The following is a 24381-nucleotide window of genomic DNA, read 5'->3' as shown; positions in this document are numbered from 1 at the left end:
GAGAGGACTCAAAGTCAGAGACAGTCCTTGCTCCAGTTCCTAAGAAACCCACATAAAGACCAAGCTATACATCTGCTACAAATGTGTAGGTGGCCTACTAGACATGTACTAAAGATGCCCCTCCACTTATTCCTGTTCTTCATCCCCTGTTCTTCCTATACCTAATCCCCTGCCCTGTTTTTCTCCACATCTCTTCTCCTAGCAGTGCCCTCCCTCCACCCACCTCCAGTGTATATTTTATTTTACCTTCTGAGAAAGACTCAAGCATTCTCCCTTTGGCCTTCCTTATTATTTGGCTTCTTTGGGTTTGTAGATTGAATTGTGGCAATCCTGTATTTTATGGCTAATATCTACTTCTAAGTGAGTACATACTATGCATGGTTTTTTTTTTTTTTTTTGGATTTGGGTTATCTCACGCAGGATATTTTCTAGTTCCATCCATTTGCCTGAAAAATTTATGATGTCCTTATTTTTAATAGCTGAGTAGTATTTCATTGTGTAAATGAACCACATTTTCTTTATCCATCCTTCAGTTAAGGGACATCTGATTTGTTTTCCATTTCTGGCTACTATAAATAGAACTGCTATGAATGTAGTAGAACCAATGTCCTTGTAGGATGGTGGAGCTTTTGCGGGTATATGCCCAGGAATGATATAGCTGAATCTTGTGGTAGAACTATTCCCAATTTTCTGAAAAATTGCCAAATTGTTTTACAGAGTTGTTGTACTCCCACCAACAATAGAGAAGTGTTCCTCTTGCTCTGCATACTCATCAGCATTTGCTGTCCCTTGAGGGTTTGATCTTAGCCATTCTGATGGGTATAAGGTGAAATCTCAGAGTTGTTTTGATTTGCATTTCCCAGATAACTAAGGATGTTGAACATTTCTCTAAGTGTTTCTCGGCCATTCAAGATTCCTCTGTTGAGTATTCTCTGTTCAGCTCTTTGCTCCATTTTTAATTAGGTTATTTTGGTTTTTGGTATCTAAGATCTTGAGAGGATATATATGTACATGTATATGTATATATGTATATGTATACATATATATATCATTTAATATATTTATATATATTTACATGTTAGCTCTCTGTCAGAAGTAGGGTTGGTGAAGGTCTTTTCTGAATCTGTTAGTTGTCGTTTTGTTCTTTCGTGATATCCTTTGCATTATAGAAGCTTTTCACTTCCATGAGGTCCCATTTATTAACTGTTGATCTTAATGCCTGAACCAAAAAGTTGTCTCCTGTACCAATGAGTTCAAAGCTATTTCCCAATTTCTGTTCTATTATATTTAGTGTATGTGGCTTTACTTGAAGTCTTTGATCTACTTGGACTTGCATTTTCTGCAGGGATAAATACAGATCTATTTGCATTCTTGTATATGCAAACATCCAGTTAGGCTAGCACCATTTGTTGATGTTTTCTTTGTTCCATTGTATGGTTTTGACTTCTTTGTCAAAACTCAAATGTCCAAAGGTGTGACTTTATTTCTGGGTCTTCAATTCTATTTCATCGATCAACCTGTCTGTTTTTACACCAAATAATATGCATTTTTTTATTACTATTGCTCTATTGTACAACTTGATGTCAGGGATGATGATCCCTCCAGAGATTCTTTTATTGTACAGGATTGTTTTAGCTATCCTGGATGTTTTTTTGCATTTTTTCCATATGAAGTTTAGAATTGTTCTTTCAAAGTCTGTAAAGAATTGTGTTGTAATTTTGATGGGAATTGCATTGATTCTGTAGATTGCTTTTGGTAAAATGGCTATTTATATGCAAAAACTTTGCTAATTAATATTGAAGTCTACCATTAGCTGGATAGCTTTCTAGGGATTGGCACAATATGGAAGACTTCCTTCATTGGCAGGGATTCTCCTTCTCTGACCTTGTCTGGTGAATTTACCCTCCCCAACACCTCTACCTGTGGAATATCACATAGTCTTAGATTACACGTTCAACTTCTTTTTTTTCCTGATAAGAATTCATTCAGCTAACATCTGAGATTCCTGAAATGCTTTCCCATGCTAATGAGTCATTTTGGTACCCTAAGCCTTCAGCCAATGACCTCTGCCCATCTTGGATGTTTCTACCTGTCCCCAAATTATATAATCCTTGAATCACCCAAAGTAAAATTGGTCTGTCTCTCTACATCTGGTTGTGCTGTCTTATTTACTGTATGTACTCACAGGGTTTCTGAACCTCTCATCTGTCATCTCTGTTCCCTTTGCCCACATGGACAAATATTGCCTGATGATCCAATAAAGGCAGGGAGAGACACAATTTTACATTGTTAATTCTATTGATCCATAAGCATGTGGAATCTATCTTCTGGTATCTGCTTTAATTTCTTTCTTCAGATATGTGAAGCTCTTGTCATACAGATCTTTCACCTGCTTGGTTAGATTCACTCCAAGATATTTTATATTATTTGTGACTATTGCAAAAGATATTTTCTTCCTAACTTCTTTCTCAGTCCATTTATCATGTGTATAAAAGAGGGCTACTGATTTCTTTGGATTAATTTTGTATCCATCCTCTTTGCTGTAAGTGTTTATTAGCTGTAGGAGTTCTCTAGTATAATTCTTGGGGTCACTTATGAATATTTTCACATCATCTGTAAACAATGATACTTTGACTTCTTCCTTTCCAATTTGAATCCCCTTAATCTGTTTTAATTGTCTTATTGCTCTAGCTAGAAGTCCAAGTACAATATTGAGTATATATGTAAAGAGTGGTCAGCCTTGTCTTGTCCCTAATTTTAGTAGAATTACTTTAAGTTTCTCTGTGTTTTATTTTGACTATTGGCTTGCTGTATATTGCTTTTATTGTGTTTAGGTATGTGCTTGTATCTCTCACCCCTTCAAGGCTTTTAACATGAAGGAGATTGGATATTGTCAAAGGCTTTTTCAGCATGTAATGAAAGGATCATCTTTTTCAGTTTGTTTATATTGTAGATTATATTGATTTGTTTTCATACATTTAACAACCCCTACATCCCTTGAATGAATCTTACTTGATCATGTTGAATGATGTTTTTGATATTTTCTCTGTTTCAGTTTGCTGATGTTTTATTGAGTATTTTTTCATCAATGTTCATAATGGAAGTTGGTCTGAAAGTCTTGTTTGTTGAGTCTTCGTGTAGTTTAGGTATCAGGGTGACTGTGGCCTCATAGAATGAATTAGGTAGTGTTCCTTCTGTTTCTATTTTGTGGAATAGTTTGAGACATATATGTATTAGCTCTTGTTTGAAAGTCTGGTAGAATTCTGTACTAAAACCATCTGGCTTTTTTTTTTTTGTTAGGAGTCTTTTAATGACTTAGTGTATTTACTTAGAAGTTATAGGACTACTTAAGTTGTTTACCTGATCTTGATTTAACTTTGGAAAGTGGAATGTATCTAGAAAACCATCCATTTCATTTAGATTTTCCAATTTTGTTAACTATAGGCTTTTGAAGTAAGACCTAATGATTCTTTAAATTTCTGCAGTGTCCATTGATATATCTCACTTTTTATTTCTGACTTTGTTAATTTGGATACTGCCTTTGTGCCTTTTAATTAGTTTGACAAAGGGTTTGTCTATCTTGTAGATTTTCTAAAAAAGAAAGAAAGAAAGAAAGAAAGAAAGAAAGAAAGAAAGAAAGAAAGAAAGAAAGAAAGAGCTCTTGGTTTCCTTGATTCTTTGAACTTTTCTTTTTGTTTCTAATTTATTGATTTCAGCTCTGAGTTTGATTATTTCCTGCCATCACTCCTGTTAGGTGTGTTTGCTTCTTTTGTTCTATAGCTTTCAAGTGTGCTGTTAAATTGCTAGTATGAGATCTTTCCAGTTTCTTTTTGAAGGCACCCATGAACTCAAAGCAGATGTGGTTATGTGTGTGAGACCTGACCATGCAATTATAACAATAGGGGTAGGAGAGTGCTCATGGGCCAAATCCTACCCTAGAAGCTAGAGGCAATAGACAGCTTACAGTGAGCACTGAATAAGACATCTCCATAACCCTTTCATTGTTCTTTTAAATAAAATTCTCCTACTTGGTAATAGATGAGTAGGTTTTTTTTTTTTAGTAGTTATCCATAGTGAAACATTTCCAAGCATTGAAAACTTTAAGAGCATGCTTCTGAGATTTGTGTATGCATATGGTATCAATTTAATCAGGAAGTAAGGAATGTCATACAAGGGATACATGGAGGAAAGAAAGGAAGCAAAAAATTAGAACTTAGGTCTTCATTGGATGGGAAGCAGAATAATTAGACTTCACAGAGATGAATCAATTGCCATTGAGAAGTTACAGTTTCAGATATTCTTTATGATATAATCTGTGGAGATGAGAATGAAAATGTTTAATTTAGTTGAGTTCTTCTTAGTAGCATAGTGTCCTTAAGTTTTCAATGAAGGAAGACCTGAACCAAATCACCATTCCCTGGTGGAATTGGCAGGGAATTGATCCCCTTCCTTTTGAGGGATTATAGACAATACAAGTTGCTGAGTGGTTGGGGAGACTCACTCACAAGGCCCCACACATTTCTGAGAGTTTACAGGCAAATAATGGTTGCTGGGGGAAGAGCCTGAGATGATTTTCTGTAGTGTAGCTGCTAATGTTGTGTCCATGCTCCTGAAAATATGTCTGTACACATGCTTGTGCAAGCAATCCTAATTAAATTGATTGTGTCACCAGAAAGTTTATATATGTAATACAATGCATAATAATGTATATATACATTATAATAGTGTATATAATATACTCTGTATATACTCCATAATATACTATAATATAGTATATATAATATAATATAGTATATATTATATACTCTATAATAAAAATTTATATATAATACATATATGCATAGATGTATATATGTGTATATAATGGAGACTCAGCTGTTAGGATGAGGAAAGCAACAGGTGAGAATAAGAGGTAAATAAAGGGGGGATATGACTAAAATGTATAATATGCATGTATGAAGAATGTCATTATGAAACTCAGTTCTATATATAAATATTATATGGCATTAAATAACTTTATAATTGATTCCTTTGATGAGCAATGTAACAGAGGGAAATTTGTAAGAAAAAAAGTCATTTTGAATAAATCTTCCATTTTGAATAGGGTTCAAACAAAGTTTAAGTTCCTAAGATTTCACTGGGTGACTAACGCCCTGGTAGACAAGTTGAGACATGAATGCTGGGCAATGAGTCACTCTGCCACAGTTAAGTAAACTAACCAATGAGGACAGAATAAATGTACCACAAAGAAATGTTTCTAGAAAAGTCCCTTATACCTGAATCTCAATTGATGGAAAAATTTGACTGTAACTTGACACATATATTTGTAGTTTTTAGACTTAAAAGCCCCGTAACATCCTAGCTCAGGGATCATAGTTCAGCTCTCAAGTCTGTTCTGTGTGGCTGATTGATCAGTAGCAGTTTTATCTTGAGGTCTCAAGGGAGCAAATTAAATAGAGAAGGTTAGTATGAAAGCTGACAGACTCAGTGGAGAAGAACCATCCCTGATCTTGCACAAGACTTGTGTCTCAGTTCCATGTGACTCTGTGGGATCTGGTGCCATCTTCTGTTCTCCAAGGACACTGCACCCACATCACACCCATGGTTTTTTCTTTGTTTTTGTTTTTTTAAATAAATGTAACAAACAAAATCAAAAAGACATTGATTTTTAGTAAGAGTGGGAACTGTCATGTTTCTACTCACCCAAGGTATGCATGTCTTTATTTAGGACAAATATCTGCAAAATAGGGTGGGTAAACAACATTGTTGTAAGGATTATAACTTTAAAATTGTGAGTAGTAAATTTGAATAAATATAATATGGTTTTTAAGTTTTTGTTTCATATAAAGTCTCAGGGGACAGCTAGGGTCCCCTCTATGGTCATTTCCTTATTACCTTTCTCAAGCAGGTATCTTATATTCTCCTTTGGAAGTTTCATCATATTACATGCTTTTGTAAATGTCTGTTGGTCTGCTTCCCTCACACTGTTTCCTTTCCCTTCATTGTGTGGAAAAAGAGAAGAGAAACATGTGGAATGTTCTTCAGAGTAGAATGCATCCTCCATGCTGTCTTACTGTGTGTCCAACCCTCTCCCCATTCCCACCTCTGTCTTTCATGGTGACTTGACAAGGACTAAAAACATGGAACCTCATTTCCCATTCACAACTGTAAACTGACTGAGTTCACAATTGAATACCTTCTATAGGGTATGCTCCTGTAACTTGAGCACACCCCCTGCCTTCCTCTACCATGTCCCCGAGTATTAGTATTCTTTAAACATAATAACTTTGGAATTCAAGTATATTGCACTTAAGATATCAGAAAGTTTCTAAAATATGACCTTTTTCTTCCTACTCAACCTATATTATTATCACCATATCCATTCCTTCCTATCATAGACCCCTGGTGAAATGAAGGGGGTAAATAATGCCAACTTTCCAGAAACAAAACAATAAAACAATTTTTTAAAACTCCCCCTCATGTGTCTTATGCCTAAATTCAATCCCAATTTTCCTTTAAAGCGTCCCAATTAAAATTTTTATTATTGGATTATGAGGTGACATAAATCATCTTCTGATAAGAAAACCTGTTAATTCAATGGGGTCATCATAGAACATCTTGGATCATCACATTGTATGTGTCCAATTTAAGGAAATACTTCGGATGGCAGTCCATGGTGGATATAAATCTTTATTTTTAATAAAATATTTTTGCATCCTTAATTCAGTCAAGAGGAATATTGAATCTTCTATGTGGACACATCTATGAATAAATGAATTCTATATAAATAACCTATGCACACATTTTCTTTTAAATTAAAAGCAGACATGATGTAGTCATGTTCTGTATTATAGAAAAAAATCCTATGAGTGGCTGGAAAGATGGTCCTGTGGTTACAAGCACTGTCTCATCTTCAGGGAACCTGGGCTCAATTCCCATCACCAACATGGTGGCTCACAATAATTTGTCACTCCAGTTGCAGGGTATCTGATGCTCTCTTCTGGTGTCCATGTATACCAAGCACACATGTGATAAGCAGACTCATATGCAGCACAAAGAACAACAATAATAATAATAATGACTCATGATACTTACCAAGCAAAAAGAATACATGTTTGTATTGGAAATCATCCTTCGAATAGTAACAAAAAATTGTCATACTTGTGCTTGATACATATGAAATCCTAAAGTAATTATTACCTGAATCTGTAGTGTAAAAAGGTAGATGTCAGAATTCACACATTTTAACACTACTTCATTTAATTTTACCAGGCTCAATTTAAGGACCCCAGAAATAAGTCCCCTTCCTTCTTCAGTGTCACTGATTCATTAACAATCCCCTCAGTCACATTTAACTTAAAAGTAGATATTTTTCAGGCTGAGATGAGAATAATATATTGTACTTTTTTTCACAAAATGAATTACTTAAGCATCTGGACATCCCATTATAAAAAACTGATGATTGTAAATTACTGTCAATTATTACAAACAAAGACCTATACAATTTTGTTACCATTGGAATTGAATTTTAAATTAAGTACACTTTGATATGAATATTTTAATCTGTCATTTTAATCACTGCCATTCTTAGCATCTGGATTTAGCTAATTATAATGTACTTATTAAACTCTTTTATTAAATGTCTTTTCAGACACTTGAATATTTTATCCTTTTGAAAGATTGATTTTGTTTTCATTTATGTGTACATGTGCACCTGTAATTTTATGCATTTGACCAGGGTGCTCTCAGAGTCCAGTAGAAAACACTGGATCTCCAAAAAGCCAGAGTTACAGATTGTTGTGCACCATCAAATGTGAGTACTGTGATCAGAATTGGAGTCTTATGGGACAGCAACAACCTCCCATAACTGACAAACTTGATTATTTATTGAATAGTCACAACAATTATTATATAAATGAGATTTAAATTGTTCTACATAAAATATATTCTCAGCTGTTTTATATGTGAATATCTCACAATCAGACCTGAGAGTTTTGTTTGTTTGTTTTTGATATTTAATGTAACATGTGTGATGAGATCATGACTTCTTCAAAGACCCAGTGAGAGGTGTAAGGCCTGGTGGGGAGCTGCAAGAAGAAATTCTTTTTTTAAAATTAATTGTTATTGGATATTTTATTTACATTTCAGATGCCATCCCTTTCCTCATTTCCCCATACCCAGAAACCTCCTAACCCATCCCCCCTCCTCCTGCTTCTATGAGAGGGTGCCCCTACCTACCCCCCCACACTCCCACCTCCCCACCCTTGAATTTCCCCCCACTCAGTGTTCAGCCTTCATGGGACCAAGGATCTCCTCTCCCACCTATGCCCAACAAGGCCATCCTCCCCTACATATACAGCTGGAGCCATGGGTTCCTCCCTATGTGCTCCCAGGCTGGTGGTCTAGACCCTGGGGAGCTCTGGTTGGTTGGTATTATTGTTCTCCTCATGGGGCCACAAACCCTTTCAGCTCCTTCAGTCTTCTCTCTAACTCCTCCATTGGGAACCCCATGATCAGTTCAATGGTTAGCTGTGATCATCCGCCTCTGAGTATGTCAGGCTCTGGCAGACCTCTAAGGAGATATCTATATCAGACACCTGTTAGCATGCACTTCCTGGCATCGGCATCCACATCAGCATTTGCAGATGTGCGAGAAGAAATACTTATAGGCTCAGGTTATGGGATGATGCCAGTACCAAGGAATTTAAATATTCCAGAAAGATCACATATACTCACAGGTAAAAGTAAACAAATCTGAGTAGTAGTTCTGTGCTTTGACTTCAAACTTTTCACATTCTTCATCTACCCTAAAATACAAAGAGACAGATATTGTATATCCCTTATCATGGTCCTGTGTGATCTGAATAATGCAATGATGGACATCATGAACATCTTCCCTCTTATATCACTAGACACTGGTTCACTGCGTTGTAGGAACCACAACAATTGACTTTGTCACTGAGAATGAATCATTTGCAACGGTTCAGGCAAAGATATCAATAGACTTTACCTGGTAATAGCTGCAGATTCCTTTGAAATGTATAGTGTTCTTTTTGAACCATTTATTTATTTATTTATTTATTTATTTATTTATTTATTTATTTTCTATAAACACTTCAGTTTCTAGGATCACTGAATTTATCATTATTTTTGTTTGTTTTTTCTTTTTCTTTCCTTCCTTCCTTCTTTCCTTCCTCCCTTCCTTCCTTCCTCCCTTTGCTCTTTTATTCTTTCTTCTTTCTTCTTCTGTGACAGTGTTTATCTGTTTACAGACTTGGCTATCCTGGGACTCTGTAGACCATGGTGGCTTCAAACACATAGAGTCACCAGCCTCTGCCTCTTGAGTGCTGGAATTAAAGGCATGTGCCACCACACCCCACTGAAGCCACCATTGTTCAATGCGTACTTTGATTTCTGTTAATTCAACTTATATTTACTCAGCAAAACATTCATATAGACATCAATGATTTTAGGCCAGGATGGGCACATAAATCTGTACAGGGGATGTACAAGCAGATAATTGTATTCACATATCAAATATAGATCTAAGGAATACAAAATCATTGATATATAAAATCTACAATTCACATGTGTCTCTGTTGTTACTGGGTTGTAATGTATACTTTATGCCATTTTTTCTACTCAGATTTTAGTAGTGCCATCTTAAATAGTGAACACTGTGAAAGAAGCAAGGGGTGGGATGTTAAGGCCTTCATATAGATTATAATCATATTTGTAAAATGGGAAACTTAGTTATTTTCATATGTATTATTCAATGACTAATATTTCTAGAAAATTCTTCTTGATATATAATCTCTAATATACTATTAACAGAGAACGAGTTATTGTACAGAAAATGAACAATATCATTCCTTTCTGTTCCACAAAATCCATGCTAATTTCTCTGCTGCTAAACCCCAAGTAACATTTATTATGTGTAAAAATTTTCAGCATTAATTTTTTGATTTACACTTCCAGCTAGGTTACTTAAAATAATCTAAATGCATTTTGGACATGATGACCAACATTCCTTGAACTGACAATGACCTTTAATGTAATCTTATCTTTCTTTACCCTAGTCCTAATTACATACTGATCTATGAATTTATTTTACATATTTTTATATTTCACTTTAACTTTTTTTTGGAGAATCCCATACACACATAAAATAAAATGTGAGCTTATATAGTTTGCTGGGAGCCAAGACTCCCTCCTGCCTCAGAGCAAATGTCAATTAAGTAAATAGCCTGAGTTAAGGAACATTTTTATTGCATCTCCTGCCAGGGAGAAAATATTAATCAGATAAGCAACTTGAGCCGAGAGATGTTTTAATTGCCTTCTTGCTTGTGAGAAAATATTTAGGTAAGTAATTTGGACTAGGAATTCTTGTGGGCTTAGAGAATTTTGCAATTGCGGGATGACCCTCCTGCCTACTTGCCTTTATAACGGCAGCCTGAACAATAAAATTTAAGCACTTGATCAGACAGGTGCTTCTTTCTGTCTCTTGTCCATCATTCTTTTGCCCCCTTCCCTAGGGTCTCGCTGAATCCCCGGGGCCAGGGCAATAGTTCCCCCTGTTTCTGCTGCCCTCCTCTTTCTTTCTATGTCATCCATGTTTATAGACTTCCAGTCAGTGCTGTACATATGAGAATTTCATACTTGCAAGAGTGTAGTTGGATTCATCTCTGTCTAGTCCAGTCCTTCCAAACCTCAGATATTTTCTCCTCTCTCTCTCTCTCTCTCTCTCTCCTTTTTAAAAAAGAAACCCATTGTATCCAGTTACTATTGAACATATGTGCATGAATGTAGCCCGACAAGTGACTATATTCTTAAAGAAATATAACCCCGTCAGAAATCCAGAATGACTGAGTTAACTGAAATTATGGGAAGCACAAATCATAGCTTCTAAAACTTTGCCAATTCCTCACCCAAGAGCCATCAACTCATCAATCAGGAGTGATTGACAGTTGATGGCTTCCTTGACTGGAGTTAACAATTAATTATATTTAAAACTAATTTCCAGACCCTTGATATAACTAAAACCCATCTTTTTATTAATTAAAAATAGATTTTTCATATACTATGTTCTGATTATAGTTTCCCTTCTTATAACTCCATATCCTCCCAACCTTTCCACCCATCCAAACCTTCACACTTTCTTTCATTAAAAAATGAACAGGCATATTAAAAACAAGAAAGAAAGAAATAAAAGCAAACCAGACTAGGACAAAATAAAGAAACAGAAAACAAAACACAAGAGCCGAAGAAAAAGCACAAGAAACACATATAGATGCAGAAACCAAAACGTTCACATACACAGGAATACCATAAAACACAAATCTTTGACAACAAACAATTATATTCAGGTATAATTAAAATATAAAGTATGATACATGATATATAAATATAATCATTTTTATATAGTGACATGTATATGTCATCATAAAATAACACAATGTTATAAATAATTTTAAAATACTTTAGCCACTGACTAATGTTTCTAGCCTGATATAGTATATTTTCTGTAGTATACAGCCACAAAATTTGATATAATTAATCTGAAATATGATATGACTTAAAATACAGTATTGTAAGTATGCACATGGCGTATTTTTGTTTTTAATATACATGTAATATGTAACTCATATATAGGTAATTCATAATTTATATTGTAGTCATATATACAAAATGACATTCTATCTAGTATACCAAATATCATCTGTTATTATAATATGCATGCTGTTTTAAATAATTCAAATGTATATACAACATACATGTATAAATCGTAAGTATTTTAATACTGTTCATGTTATTTATATTTATCAATCATAAAATATTCATATTAAATATATTTTATTTGAAATGTGGAATAATACCTTAGCATTATTTTTTATTTTGGAAATATTTATGTATTTTGGTAAGTGACAGTATCATGTAGCTGTCAGTCTGGAAAACGGCTAAATACCTCCCATCATATCAAAATGTCTGAACCTTTAGATTGCAGCAAGGTTAGCTTACTCGCCATAGAATGTCAAGATGATTTCTTTGCATTGTTTAGCACACTCAAGGTGACGAAAAAACAGTTTCATCAATCCATCATCAGTGATCACATCAATTTCTGTGGCTGCAATGGCAATGGTGTGCCAATCACCCGAGATCTGAGAATGAAGATGCCATTAGGAAAATCAATGGATGTTTTCTGTCAGCTCCAACAAATAATTTAGCTTGAGAGGGGGAAAATTTGATTTTTAATGGGCAGTATAAAATTCTGCTCCTTAAAACTTGTATTTTATACTTTTGTTAGAGAAAGAACATGAGTTTGTGTGGGTATGGAGGTGGGGGAAGATGTGAGAGTTGAGGGGAATGAATATGATCAAAATGTATTACAGGAAAAAAATTAAAAATTACCAAATGCAATTGAACATATTCCATTTACAATATATTGTGACACATAGTAAGTAATACAATTCCTAAATACCTAGTAAAATTTCTGTTCCCTGGAATGTACAAACATAAGGTGACACAATTATCCAAATCGATATCTAAAACATGATGGTGAAACATTTTTAACATATTTAAGACTGAGTTAACAAATACCATGAAAACCAAAATATTTCATTTGGTCTCTGAGTTATATCACCTAAAATCTGCTCTAAATAGAAATGAGAAAATATAAAATTGACAGTAAATAATATTTGTTTTCAATGAAAACATATGAGTGTGAACCAATGGTTTACAGAATCTGACATTCATATAAATCTCTTTGAGGAAAACAGAGGAAGAAATAGACACAGGTGATGAGATTCTTATATATCATATTATTTTTATATGAGTTATTGATATAAAGACATGTAATTATACCATGTTTTATATTGAAATCATATATACTACAGTGAGCATATAATAAGCCAAACATTCTATCTGGTATATTTAATAATGTTTGTAATTGCAGTTTGCATGCAGTTTTTATATAATTTACACGAATATATGTGAATGTCTAAATGTTAAATGTCTAAAATAAAAATATTAAATATTAAGTCATATAAAATTAAATATTAAGTTATATTCTATTTAGAGTGTTGAATTTCCCCAACTTGCTCCCTGAATGAGTGATTTCCGCAGTACATAAACACTTAGTAAATGCTATTGAGCATTTGAGATTGCTCAGCATTTGAGATAAATGAATAATGCAGTAAGAATCTTTATATATTATAATCTTATTATTTCATAGTACCTGGGTTTCGTTGAGCTGTTCATTAGACCCACTTCTAAAACAAATCCAAGCAAACACAACAGCCAGCAACAGAGCTTCCATCTCAGAGTCTTCCGTCTTCTCCAGTGCTCAGAAAATGAAGGGTTTTTTGTCATCTTTTTTCATAATATATAATGAAGGAATCATTCTTTATCATGAGATATGGAGTAATTTTGAAATTTCCTGGTTCATGTCACTGTGCTTCCTGCAATGAACTATTATTTTATTGATAAGATTGTGTTTTAGTGGTGCTGAGCTCCAAGTGCACAATTGGCCTTTATAGAAGTAATGGGCACACAAAACACAAGTTTTATTTCAAGGGTCACAGATATTGATTTAGTTTGAAGTCCCAATTATTGAAATGGGGAAAGATGTATAAAATGTCTAGAAATTTCCTGGTTCGTGTCATTGTGCTTCCTGCAATGACGTGTTATTTTATTGATAAGATTGTTTTTAGTGATGCAGGGCTCCACTGAAAAATTGACTTTTGGAAAAGTAATGAGCACACAAAACACATGGCCTGTTTCAGGGGTCACAGATATTAATTTGGTTTGAAGCTTCAGTTATTGAAATGGGGAAAGATGCATAAAATGTCTTTTCAAGTATATATATATATATATATATATATATATATCATAAAGCATATTTACAAAGGATATATATATAGCATAGCATCATAGCTATAAAATATGTTTCCAAGGGGCTTCTATATATTATATAAATAAATGTTTATTTTCAAGAATATTTTTAAATTTAAAATTTAATTAATTTTTTTATTGCCAACATGAATTAATTTTTAATTATACATTAATGAGTGTTTGGTCTGCATATTCTTATGAATAAATATTTTCCAAGGAATATATATATATATATATGTTTTTGAAGACGAATTTACAGGTTTAACTTTGCTTTCTCAAGTTAAACATATTATCTTGTCATTTAGTAACATTCAAACAAGTTATATGAACACTCTTAAGTACATAACACAAATTAGGAAAATACAGCATGAAAATTACAATGAAAATATTTTCCCTCAGTCCCCATCACTTGCTATGTAAACCACATTAACTCTTTATTCATTTGAAATTGTTGATTCAAGATCAAGAAGAAGGAGAGGAAGAAAAGGAGGAGGAGAAGGAAAAAGAGAAGGAGAAAAATAGAATCTTTAAAAAGTATATTAATTTATTTATTTATTCTTTTTACTTATTCACTTTATATCTTGCTCACTGCCCCCTCTTAGTCACCCCTTCCCACAATCCTTCCCCCACCCCCTCTCCTTCTCTGAGCAAGTGGCCCACCCCTGGACATCCCCCCAACCTGGCACATCAAGTCTCTGCCAATCTAGATGCATCCTCTCTTACTGAGACCAGATAAGGCACCCCAGCTAGAAGAGCACATCCCATGTACAGGCAACAGCTTTTGGGATAACCCCCATTCCAGTTGTTCAGGACCCACATGAAGACCAAGCTGCACATCTGTACATATGTGCAGGGAGGCCTAAGTCCAGCCTGTTCTTTGGTTGGTGGTTCAGACTTTGAGAAGCCTCAAGGTATAGCTAGTTGACTCTGTTGGTTTTCCTCTGGAGCTCCTATTCCCTTCAGGCCTGCAATCCTTCCTCCTATTTTTCCTGAAGAGTCCTTAAGTTCCATCCACTATTTGGCTGTAGGGCTCTGCATCTGTCTGAGGTCACAGCCATTCCCCACTTTCTATTCTGTTAGATTTGATTGATTGATTTCAGCCATAATTTTGATTATTTCCTACCTTCTTTTTTCTAGAGATTTAAAGTGTACTTTCAAATTGCTGATATGAGTATTTTCTAATTTCTTTATGGAGGTACTTAGTGCTATGTTTTCCTCTTAGCACTGCTTCCATTGTATCCTATAAGTTTGGGTATACTGTGCCTTCATTTTTCATTGAATTCTAGGCAGTGTTTATTTATATATTTATTTCTTCTCTGACTCAGAGATCATTGAATAGAATGTTGTTCATTTTCCATGAGTGTGTTGTTTCATTGTTGAAGTCCAGCTTTAATTCTGCACTGGAAACAATGACTTCTTCCAGTCCAGGTCCTAAGCTCTCAAATTCAATGTATTGAAACTAATGAAATACTGATGGTTTTAGAATTTCCCACAATTTAAATGTTAGAGTTTGAGTCATTATTTTATTTTATTTTATGAAACCCAATTTAAAAAATTTATTTTTATGAGCATGTATAATCTGTTTGCATGTCTATATGCACATTATGGGCACACCTGGTGTTTGCAGATGGCAGAAAAGGGCATCAGGTCTCTTGGAATTTTGAGTTACAGATATCAAACACCAAACCCAATTATTTTAACAGGTACTTGTTGTGATTTAAGTAACCCATTATCATTCATTATAGCAGCAGTTTTGAATCTTATTTTAAAATGACTTAATTCAGTATTAATTATGTATCTGTATTTGTTTGTGTAGCAGGTGAGTGTAGTACCTGCAGATCATATTCTAATGTAATCTTTATATATTAAATGTTAATAAACATTTGTTGGCAGGTCTTGGGATAACAAGGAAAATTAAACATCAATATATTTTCTTACATAGGTGTATTTGCAAAATGTCTATTCCATAGAGATGTGATTGTATTCAGTTTTGAATCTTATTTAAGAATGACTTAATTCAGTATTAATTATGTGTATGTATCTGTTTGTGTACCAGGTGAGTATAGTACCAGCAGTGCCAAGAAGAATGCAATAGTTTTACTTGTGGCATCCAAACATGCAAAAACAGGGTAATAGCTGAACATAATGAACACAAAGCATCCAGAAGAGGACAAAAGATAGCCACGCAGTCAGTATTCACAGCTGACAGAAGAATGTAACAGCTTCTGATGCAATACCCAGAGCATCCATAAATAGAAGAAAATTTCCTATAGACTAACTGATGTAGCCAAAATAGGGCAAGAGAGCCCCATGAAGTACCCAAAGCATCTGGAAGAGGATGATAGAGTTCCATTCAGTACATAAGCATCCAAAAGCTGATATGTTTCCATGCAGCATTCAAAACACCCAGAAGAGGGTGATAGAGTCCATGTAGCACCTTAAGACTTAATAAGAGGAAGATAGAGTCCCATGCAAAAAAAAAAAGAAAAGCATCCCAAGGAAGGCTGTGGCTTCTTATTCAATGACATGAGTGGCCTGAAGAGGGCAATATATCAGTACCAAAGACATATACAAGGTGATAGGGCTCCTGTCTCCCAATTAATTAAAAAAGAGTACTCCCTTCAACTCTTACGCCACTTTGGCTAAAAGCCTCAAATACTAAAAAGATATATCATAGAAAGTTTATATCACATCCTGAATACCATGTATAAAATATTATGGGTAATTTATTCAGTCTAATAATGAGACATTATGGAAATATGTAGTTATTCTCCATTAAAATTATTTCTTGTGGTATTATTCACTAGTATTGTTTTTGTTGCATTATTGATTTGTTTGTTGTTTTCTTTTAAAACACATTCTCATTAGTTACCCATAGTTATCCTTGAACTCAAAATAGAAATACATCTATTTCTGCTTCTCAAGCCCTGAAATTAACAGCAGACAGCACAATGCCCAGCTAATAACATTTTAAATGTATTTTTTTAAGTATGTATATATTTAAGTGTCTGCATAAGCAGTTGTACCAGCTGGGTTCAGTACCTGCCCAGGCCAGAAGAGGGAGAGATTCCTCTGGAACTGAAGTTACAGAGGGGTGTGCACTGCCATATGGTTGCTAGGAATTGAATCCAGTACAAGGACAGCCAGTACTCTGAACCACTGAGTCATCCCAAACCAGATTATTTTTCAATAGCTAGAGTGCACATTTTCTTTGTTGTGTGTGATGGTTAGAACATGCTTGGCCTGTGGGAATTGGCAAGATTAGGAAGTGTGCCAATGTTAGAGTAGGTATGACCTTGTTGGAGCATATGTGTCACTGTGTGAGTGGGTTTTGAGGCTCCTATTCTCAAGCTCTCCCAAATGAGGAAGAGAGCCTCCTGCTAGCTGCCCGCAGAAGAAAGACTCTCCTGGCTGCCTTTGGATCATGATGTAGAACTCTCAGATCCTTCTCCAGCACCATGTCTGCCTGCAGACTGCTATGCTCCCTGCCATGATGATAAATAGACTGAACCTCTGAACCTGTAAGGCAGCCCCAATTAAATGTTTGCCTTTAACGGAGTTGCCTTGGTCATGGTGTCTCTTCACAGCAATAAAACCCAAGGTAAGACGTTGTGTATGACATCACAATGATTGAAGACAAAAATGTGTGCATGGAAAATCAATTTATTTCATCAACAGAAGAATCAGTACCATGGTAGGAGGATGGGAAACAAATCCATGAAGCAGAGATTCTGGCTTCATAGGAAAGATGAAAAGAAACAAGTAGGAAAAGGATGAGCTATCTTCATTGTCACGATTCTGATTTCATGGAAAAAGGTGATGTGGGAAATATTGCTGATCTTGCTGTCATCTGTGAAGCTTCAAAAGTAAAAAGCAAGACAAACAAACAAAACAGGAAGATGTGCATGAGCTGATGGTTCTGACATGAACTTTTCTGAGATTGTAAATGAAAAACAAAAATTAATCAATGACTAATATAGTGGAAGGTTTGATTTTTAAAATGACACTTGTTACAGGGTTAGGCCTATGTTTGTTCTTGCTTGACTTCTATAACTCTATACCAGCCTTTAGATTGACAATCTTCTGTCTAAATATTATCTACCATAAAACTTATGTGCAAGGTTGTGCCTAAGGAGACTTCTACCAAGTTTATCTACATTTACAGTATTTCCAAATGCAAGATACATTCTTGAGTATCAAAAATATCACCTATTTTAATAGTGAAGAGTTTCACAAAATTCTTACCCATCACCTTTAAAATAAATCTACACTTTGCAGTAAGAGGGTTCCCTTTTCCCAGGTTATAAAGACTAACAGCAACATAAATCATAGCTTTGCCACCTTTGATTACATATTTAATTAGAATTATGAATAGAATTCCTCTATTCAATGCATAACTAATAGAATAAACAATGAATTTCTAGCAGATTAAAATATTAGCAGGCTTGGCTGCCCTGTTTGTACTCACCCATATGGTGTCTTTATTGGCTACACGTGTCTGTGACAGACAACAGAGGAAGGAAATAATCACAAACAAAAAACATCATCAGATCTCCTTAATATCTCCAGTGACTTTAAATAATTTTAAAACTCTGACTTAGAAGTATGAAATGATGATTATCCTGAATATTTTCAGGTGCATTTGTTTGCTGTGTGAAGCAAAATGATGTTACCTGTGGGCACCAAATGCTGGATATTCTCCTTTGGAATATTGTATTTCTTGGATAGCTTCCTAAGCTCCTGCTTCTGTGCTTTGCTCAGGGTCTCTTCTTTCCCTACATGGCATGGAACAGAAAGGAAGACAAAGTGTAGCTTATGATACTGGGTGGCTCAGAACAGATGCAATTACAATGGGTTGTGTGATATTGACCCATGGAAGCATCCTACCTTCTGGACCCTCCCTCATCCCCACCAGCCTAATTCTGGTCAACCTAAGGTCTCTAAAGTAAACAGAACACATTTAATGGAGCTGCAATGTCGGCAACTAATATGACAGTCCACACCCTAATGAATACTATCGTTAAGTGTGTTGTTGTTGCTATTGCTGTAATTACCATTATTATTGTTGTTGTTGCTATCATCACTATTACTACTCCTACTACTGTTGTTATAGTTTTTCATGCTTTCCACATCACCATAATATTTATTTCCAAAGAGGCCTGTACAGAATCCTGATGGTTAAAATATGTGAACTGAATGTTTGTCCATGCTGACTTTTCGTCTTACTTCTGTGTAGATTCTGGAATCCATGCCTTGGAATATTGAGAATTATTGAAATAAGCAGTGAAATCAGGCTGGACAGGTTCATGAACCTGAATTCAACCAACACCCCAACACCACCCCACCTTACCCACCCCACTACCATCCCCCATCCCCCAGGCCAAAGTCTCCTACTTTACTCCTACTCCCTCCCTTCCCCTCCCAACTTTGTCAAACAAAGCAATATGGTTGGTTTTGTTGCTGTTGTTCTTGTTTGTTTGTTTGTTTGTTTGTTTGTTGTTTTGGGGTTTTTGTCAACTTTACACAAGGCAAGGTCATCTGCAAAGAGGTAACCTCAATTAAGAAAATGCTACCCTCAGATTGCTCTGTGGGAAAACTTGTAGGGCATTTTCTAGATTGACAGTTGATGTGGAAGGGTCCAGCCCACTGCAGAAAAACTCAGCAGTACATTTTACTTAGTTACTGATTGATGGCAGAGTGCCCAGCCCACAGAGGGTGCTGCCACCTCAGAGCAGATGATCCTGGGTGCTATGAGAAAGCAGGCTGAGCAAGACTTGGGGAGCAAGCCAGTAAGCAGCACACCTCCATGGCCTGTGCATCAGCTCTGGCTACCCGGCTCCTGTCGAGTTGGAGTTCCTTGGTACAGAGACAGATAGATCAATCAATGGAATAGAATAGAAGACCTGAAAATAAACCCACACACACCTATTGACACTTGATCTTTGATAAATAAGCTAAAACCATCCAGTGGAAAAAAGAAAGCATCTTCAACAAATGATGCCGGTCTAACTGGTAGGGTGCATGTAGAAGAATGCGAATTGGTGCTTATTTCTCACCCTGTATAAAATTCAGCTCCAGGTGGATCGAGATCTTCCACATAAAACTAGATACACTGAGCCCGATAAAAGACAAAGTGGCAAACAGCCTCGAATGCACTGGCACAGGGGAAAATTTCCTGAAAAGAATTCTAATAGCTCAGGCTCTAATGCCCACAATTGACAGGTGGGACTTCATGAAAATGAAAAGCTTCTGTAAGGCAATTGACACTGTCAGTTAGACAGAACAGCAACCTACAGATTGGGAAAAGATCTTTGCTAACCCTACATCCGATAGAGGGTTAATATCCAAAATATACAAAGAACGCAAGAAGTTAGACTCCAGAAAACCGAACAACCTAGTCAAAAAATGGGGTACAAACTAAGCAGAGAATACCGAACTAAGGAATCTGGAGTGGCTGAGAAGCACTGACTTCTTCTAGAAAATGAATTAGCTTAAGCCAAATCAACCCTTTCTTCCCCAGACTGCTTTTGGTCAAGGTGCTTATCATATCAATAAAAACCCTATGATAGGGACCACTCTCACCAGCAACTAAAATCACATTTGTCTCCTTTCCGGTCTCGTCCACATTAACGTTGTGAAAGAAAATAGTGTCTTCTTTCTTCAGTACAGGTCGGAAATAATTTCTACCAGAGTCTGCAATTAAAACAGAGTCAGCTTAGAAATCAGTAGAATTGTTGGAATTTTTATTATTATTTTACATATGATATAACAAATCTATGATACTTTTGTTTCTCCATTCAATTATTAGACAAATGTCCTTTACAATGGTATAAAATTGTAAATGAGAGCTACCGAGTGGGAGAGACACTATTGCTTTAATGAAAAAAAATCTATTCTCAATTAAAAATAAGAATGTCTATAATTACCTTATGCCTCCACAGCCTATTTAAAAAGTAAAAATCATCAGGCTAATATTAAGGTGCCACACTGTAGCAGGGACCTCAAATCCCAGCAATCAGAATGATCCTTTGAAGCTAGCCTAGTCTCAGAACTAGTTCTAGAACAGCCAGGACTACACAGAGAAACTCTACTCAAAAAAATTAAAAAACAAGAAGTGTGTGTGTGTGTGTGTGTGTGTAGCAAATATATAGTTTTCCATAAAATAAATCCTTTAAGAAATCAGTCATGCAGCTTTGTGGGATTGCCTTCTGAATGTCATTTACACTTATCTTAAATAATAGGCCCTGAAATGTCTCTAAAAATACTCTTATATGAATGTATGTAAATGCGCCTTACATTACATGATCCCATAAGTGTCTGGAAGTTTAGTTAGGATTTTGGAAGTGGCATCTGAAATTATCAGATAAAATTGTTCTAGTAGCCTGGTCTGTCTCTCTCTCTCTCTCTCTCTCTCTCTCTCTCTCTCTCTCTCTCTCTCTCTCTCTCTCTTTCTTGATTATCCACCCCATTAACTGATCACATACTCACAGTCAGTAGTGTACCGCCCATCTTCTTGTTTTTCTCCCACAACAGTGTGTGTCTGACACTCGCCGTCCACCCTTCAAAAATAAAAAGCAAAAACTTGCTTCTGAATTTACTCTTTCAGGTTGCTTGTATTTCATCATTGTGTGGAATTACTAACTGCCTTTGGGAAATATTTAATTTGTTTAAATAAACCTACATCTGAAGACTGAAACAGACACTCTGGGGTTATGATTGACATGGAAAATAAATTCAGGCATCCAGGGGAAGACTCTGTCCTCATTTTCTACTCACCTTTACTGTTTGTGACTAGTTTCAACCAGAATGACCCAACCCTCTAAATCTGTAGAACCCATTGCAGCCAGTGTTCCTTAAGTCAAGGACACAACTCAGAATGAATATGCCCAGGAGATCAACTCCATTTTTTTACACATGACCCAAGTGTTGGTGAAAATTTCACACTGACATTCATGTCCCCCGTTTCTCAGTCCTGCCCATGTGCATCAGGTGAAAGTCACTTACTTGACATTGAATTTGATTTTGATTGTCTGGCATTCATCACTGCACTCCATGTGCTCAAAGTAAGCTCTCAGGGGTCCACCTACCACTACCTTGTCCACAGGATTCGCAGCTATGTACAAGGTGTGCCAGGTCCCATTGACCTAAATAGGACAGAAACCATGGCAGAAGTTAGTTAGTCAATCTGTTCCTTTTTCCAGCAGCATCCATCCTCATTATTACATGTAGTTTAGGTCAGTCAACAAATGAACTTGGAGCTAGTGAAATGCAGATGTCTCCCTGCTACAGAGTAGATTGTGAGATTGTGTCATCACTCATTCACACTAGAACATGGGATGCTGGATACAGTTCACGCTGTGTCAGTCAATAATGATGCAAAGCCCAATCTGTGATTTTCTCTCAACCTTCTTTCATACTGTAGACAGATCTTATTGAAAACATGTAAAGAGTTGAAAGACACTGGGATTGAATTACAGACAGGATTCAGATACAGCACGGATGTGTATTTTATAATATATGATACATATACTCAAACCAACTTCAGAGCATACATAAACACCCCAGACCCCTTTATCCCCAAATGCACACACCTCTGAGGGATTTAAATCAAGAGATTCATGATGTGCACAGGACATGCCTAATGCAAGAGCAATCAGCAGGAACTTCACCATGGTAGAGCCTGGATTCTCTGCTTCTGATGGAGTTTGAAGACCAAGGACAGGTGGTGGAAAGACCAAGAGCCATCTCCACCTTATATAGTATTGATAATTGGCCTCAGATTGGCATTGATTGTCCATGGTGAAATTCCAGCATATCCTGGTTGGTGGCAACAACTGTGAATGACAATTCTGTTTTTCTGATACTTTCCTAATGAGATTAACGTGAGTTAAGCCGTGAAATTGACCTTTCAAGCCACTGTGGACATGGGCTGTCTGTCAGAAAACACAAATATTCATGTTTCTAAAGTCCAAATTTCTCATTTGGAACAAGTACAAGAAAATGAAGTTATATGACTCTGGCTACCTTAACAATGACAAATTCCCGATCACTCAGACCCTTTGATCACTGGTTACCATATGGATATTAATCACTTTTTATGTAATTAAATAACAATGGACACATATTTCTGCAACATTCTAGAATGCTCTGGAATGTTCTCCATCATTCCGGGGCATGCTTGTAAAAGTCTTTGTGCATAAGTGTACTGTTTTAGTTCCTTGGCAGGAATTTGCAATTTTGATTCATGATTTTAAACATTTTTACAATTTGATGTTCTCATCAAGAAGTGAAGATTTTTAATGCTGTAAATTCCCACTGTTTGTGGGCTCAGTTGTTGATACCATGTCCTGGTAAAGGTCATTGCTTATGCCAACATTAGTTTATATTTTCAACAATGAATACGCACACATTTGTATCTGCTTGCTACCAGTGTATTTTATTTGACAACTGTGTCTCTGAATCATTTGTGCAATGAACAATCAGCTACTAATTTTCTCATGATTTTATCTGACAAATTCTCAACATTTTATCCATTCAGAACTGTGGACTGTAGAAGGATTTGCAAATATTTATCCAAATGCTTGATTCAAAACTAGCTAACTCAGTTCCACTACAACAAAATTGGGCTAACCTACAAACATATTTATTTTCCTCCATTGATTTCTTGGGAAAACTCTACTTTCCACCAGAATTCCAATGTCATTCAGAATAAAGATAATGTTGGATAATACACAAAGATAAACCAACCAAGAAGAGCTATCATTTAATACTGCCCAAAGTGGAAAAGTACCTAAGACTTTATGAGCACTCATTAAAGTCCTTCTCATTTCTCCTCCAGACCCAGTAAAAACAACACATTAATCCTATTTTCTGAGTATCCTTATGGAAAATTACCTACAATGTTGCACAAACTCAGGTTCATTGTTCCAAATTTCCAACACTTTTATGAAAATGTAAGCTTTCCTTCCTTATTTATTAAGTGAAATGAGTTTCTATCCTCTCTACCAACCATCTTCTTTTCTTTTACAGAAAAGATGATACAATACAGCTTAATCTGGAGATATAGAAAGGTAAAACAAATTCTGCTTCATGTCAAAAATATCCTTTATTCCTATGAAACTTAAAGATAATCGCTATCTGAAGTTTAATGTTCAACTCATATATATGCATATATAGAGAAACATATATATATATATATATATATATATATATATATGTTTCATAGGTTGACATGTATTTATTCATGAATATCCTATATATGGATACATATTTTTATATATTTTCTATCTGTGGATATATATTTATTTGTATACACATCATACATAAATATACATAAATTTATATTCATGTTTATATATTCTAAGTTATACACATATGAATATGTATACATATATATTTGCTTCCATTTCCAGTAATTTATGATTAAACCATATCCACATATTTGTCTACAGCAGAGAAGTGAAGAAAGAATGGAAAATGTAGGTTCTTCAA

At 35.4% G+C, this 24381-nt stretch overlaps 2 protein-coding genes across 2 annotated transcripts; both read right to left on the bottom strand.

Annotated features, from left to right (window-relative positions):
- Positions 1 to 4112: 4112 nt before the first annotated feature.
- LOC143435549 (lipocalin Cav p 3.0101-like) lies at positions 4113 to 13338 on the bottom strand. The gene is made up of 7 exons (XM_076918577.1): positions 13235 to 13338; positions 12019 to 12158; positions 8737 to 8807; positions 7096 to 7206; positions 5896 to 5997; positions 5704 to 5737; positions 4113 to 4313 (listed from the first exon to the last, which is right to left on the bottom strand). Exons 1-6 carry the CDS (start codon positions 13313 to 13315, stop codon positions 5721 to 5723), a joined length of 522 nt encoding a protein of 173 aa, XP_076774692.1. The 5' UTR covers positions 13316 to 13338; the 3' UTR covers positions 4113 to 4313; positions 5704 to 5720.
- Positions 13339 to 17535: 4197 nt separating this feature from the next.
- On the bottom strand, positions 17536 to 22637 carry LOC117694839 (odorant-binding protein-like). Its single transcript, XM_034485856.2, has 7 exons — positions 22482 to 22637; positions 21895 to 22034; positions 21379 to 21449; positions 20473 to 20583; positions 18564 to 18665; positions 18359 to 18388; positions 17536 to 17748 (listed from the first exon to the last, which is right to left on the bottom strand). Exons 1-6 carry the CDS (start codon positions 22560 to 22562, stop codon positions 18372 to 18374), a joined length of 522 nt encoding a protein of 173 aa, XP_034341747.1. The 5' UTR covers positions 22563 to 22637; the 3' UTR covers positions 17536 to 17748; positions 18359 to 18371.
- Positions 22638 to 24381: the final 1744 nt, after the last annotated feature.

This window comes from Arvicanthis niloticus, chromosome X (genome assembly GCF_011762505.2).
Source record: "Arvicanthis niloticus isolate mArvNil1 chromosome X, mArvNil1.pat.X, whole genome shotgun sequence".
NCBI classification, from domain to species: Eukaryota; Metazoa; Chordata; class Mammalia; order Rodentia; family Muridae; genus Arvicanthis; species Arvicanthis niloticus.
This window is presented reverse-complemented; position numbering and strand designations above follow the sequence as displayed.

Coding starts and splice junctions, on each gene's coding strand:
- LOC143435549 (XM_076918577.1), bottom strand. CDS start 13,315: ATGGAAGCTCTGTTGCTGGCTGTTGTGTTTGCTTGGATTTGTTTTAGA. Junction 8,808..12,018: donor ATCTTGACATTCTATGGCGA/GTAAGCTAACCT, acceptor TTTGTATTTTAG/GGTAGATGAAGAATGTGAAA. Junction 5,998..7,095: donor ACATGTATTCTTTTTGCTTG/GTAAGTATCATG, acceptor CACACAATGAAG/GGAAAGGAAACAGTGTGAGG.
- LOC117694839 (XM_034485856.2), bottom strand. CDS start 22,562: ATGGTGAAGTTCCTGCTGATTGCTCTTGCATTAGGCATGTCCTGTGCA. Junction 22,035..22,481: donor TTGATTTAAATCCCTCAGAG/GTGTGTGCATTT, acceptor TGTCCTATTTAG/GTCAATGGGACCTGGCACAC. Junction 21,450..21,894: donor AAAATCAAATTCAATGTCAA/GTAAGTGACTTT, acceptor TTATTTTTGAAG/GGTGGACGGCGAGTGTCAGA.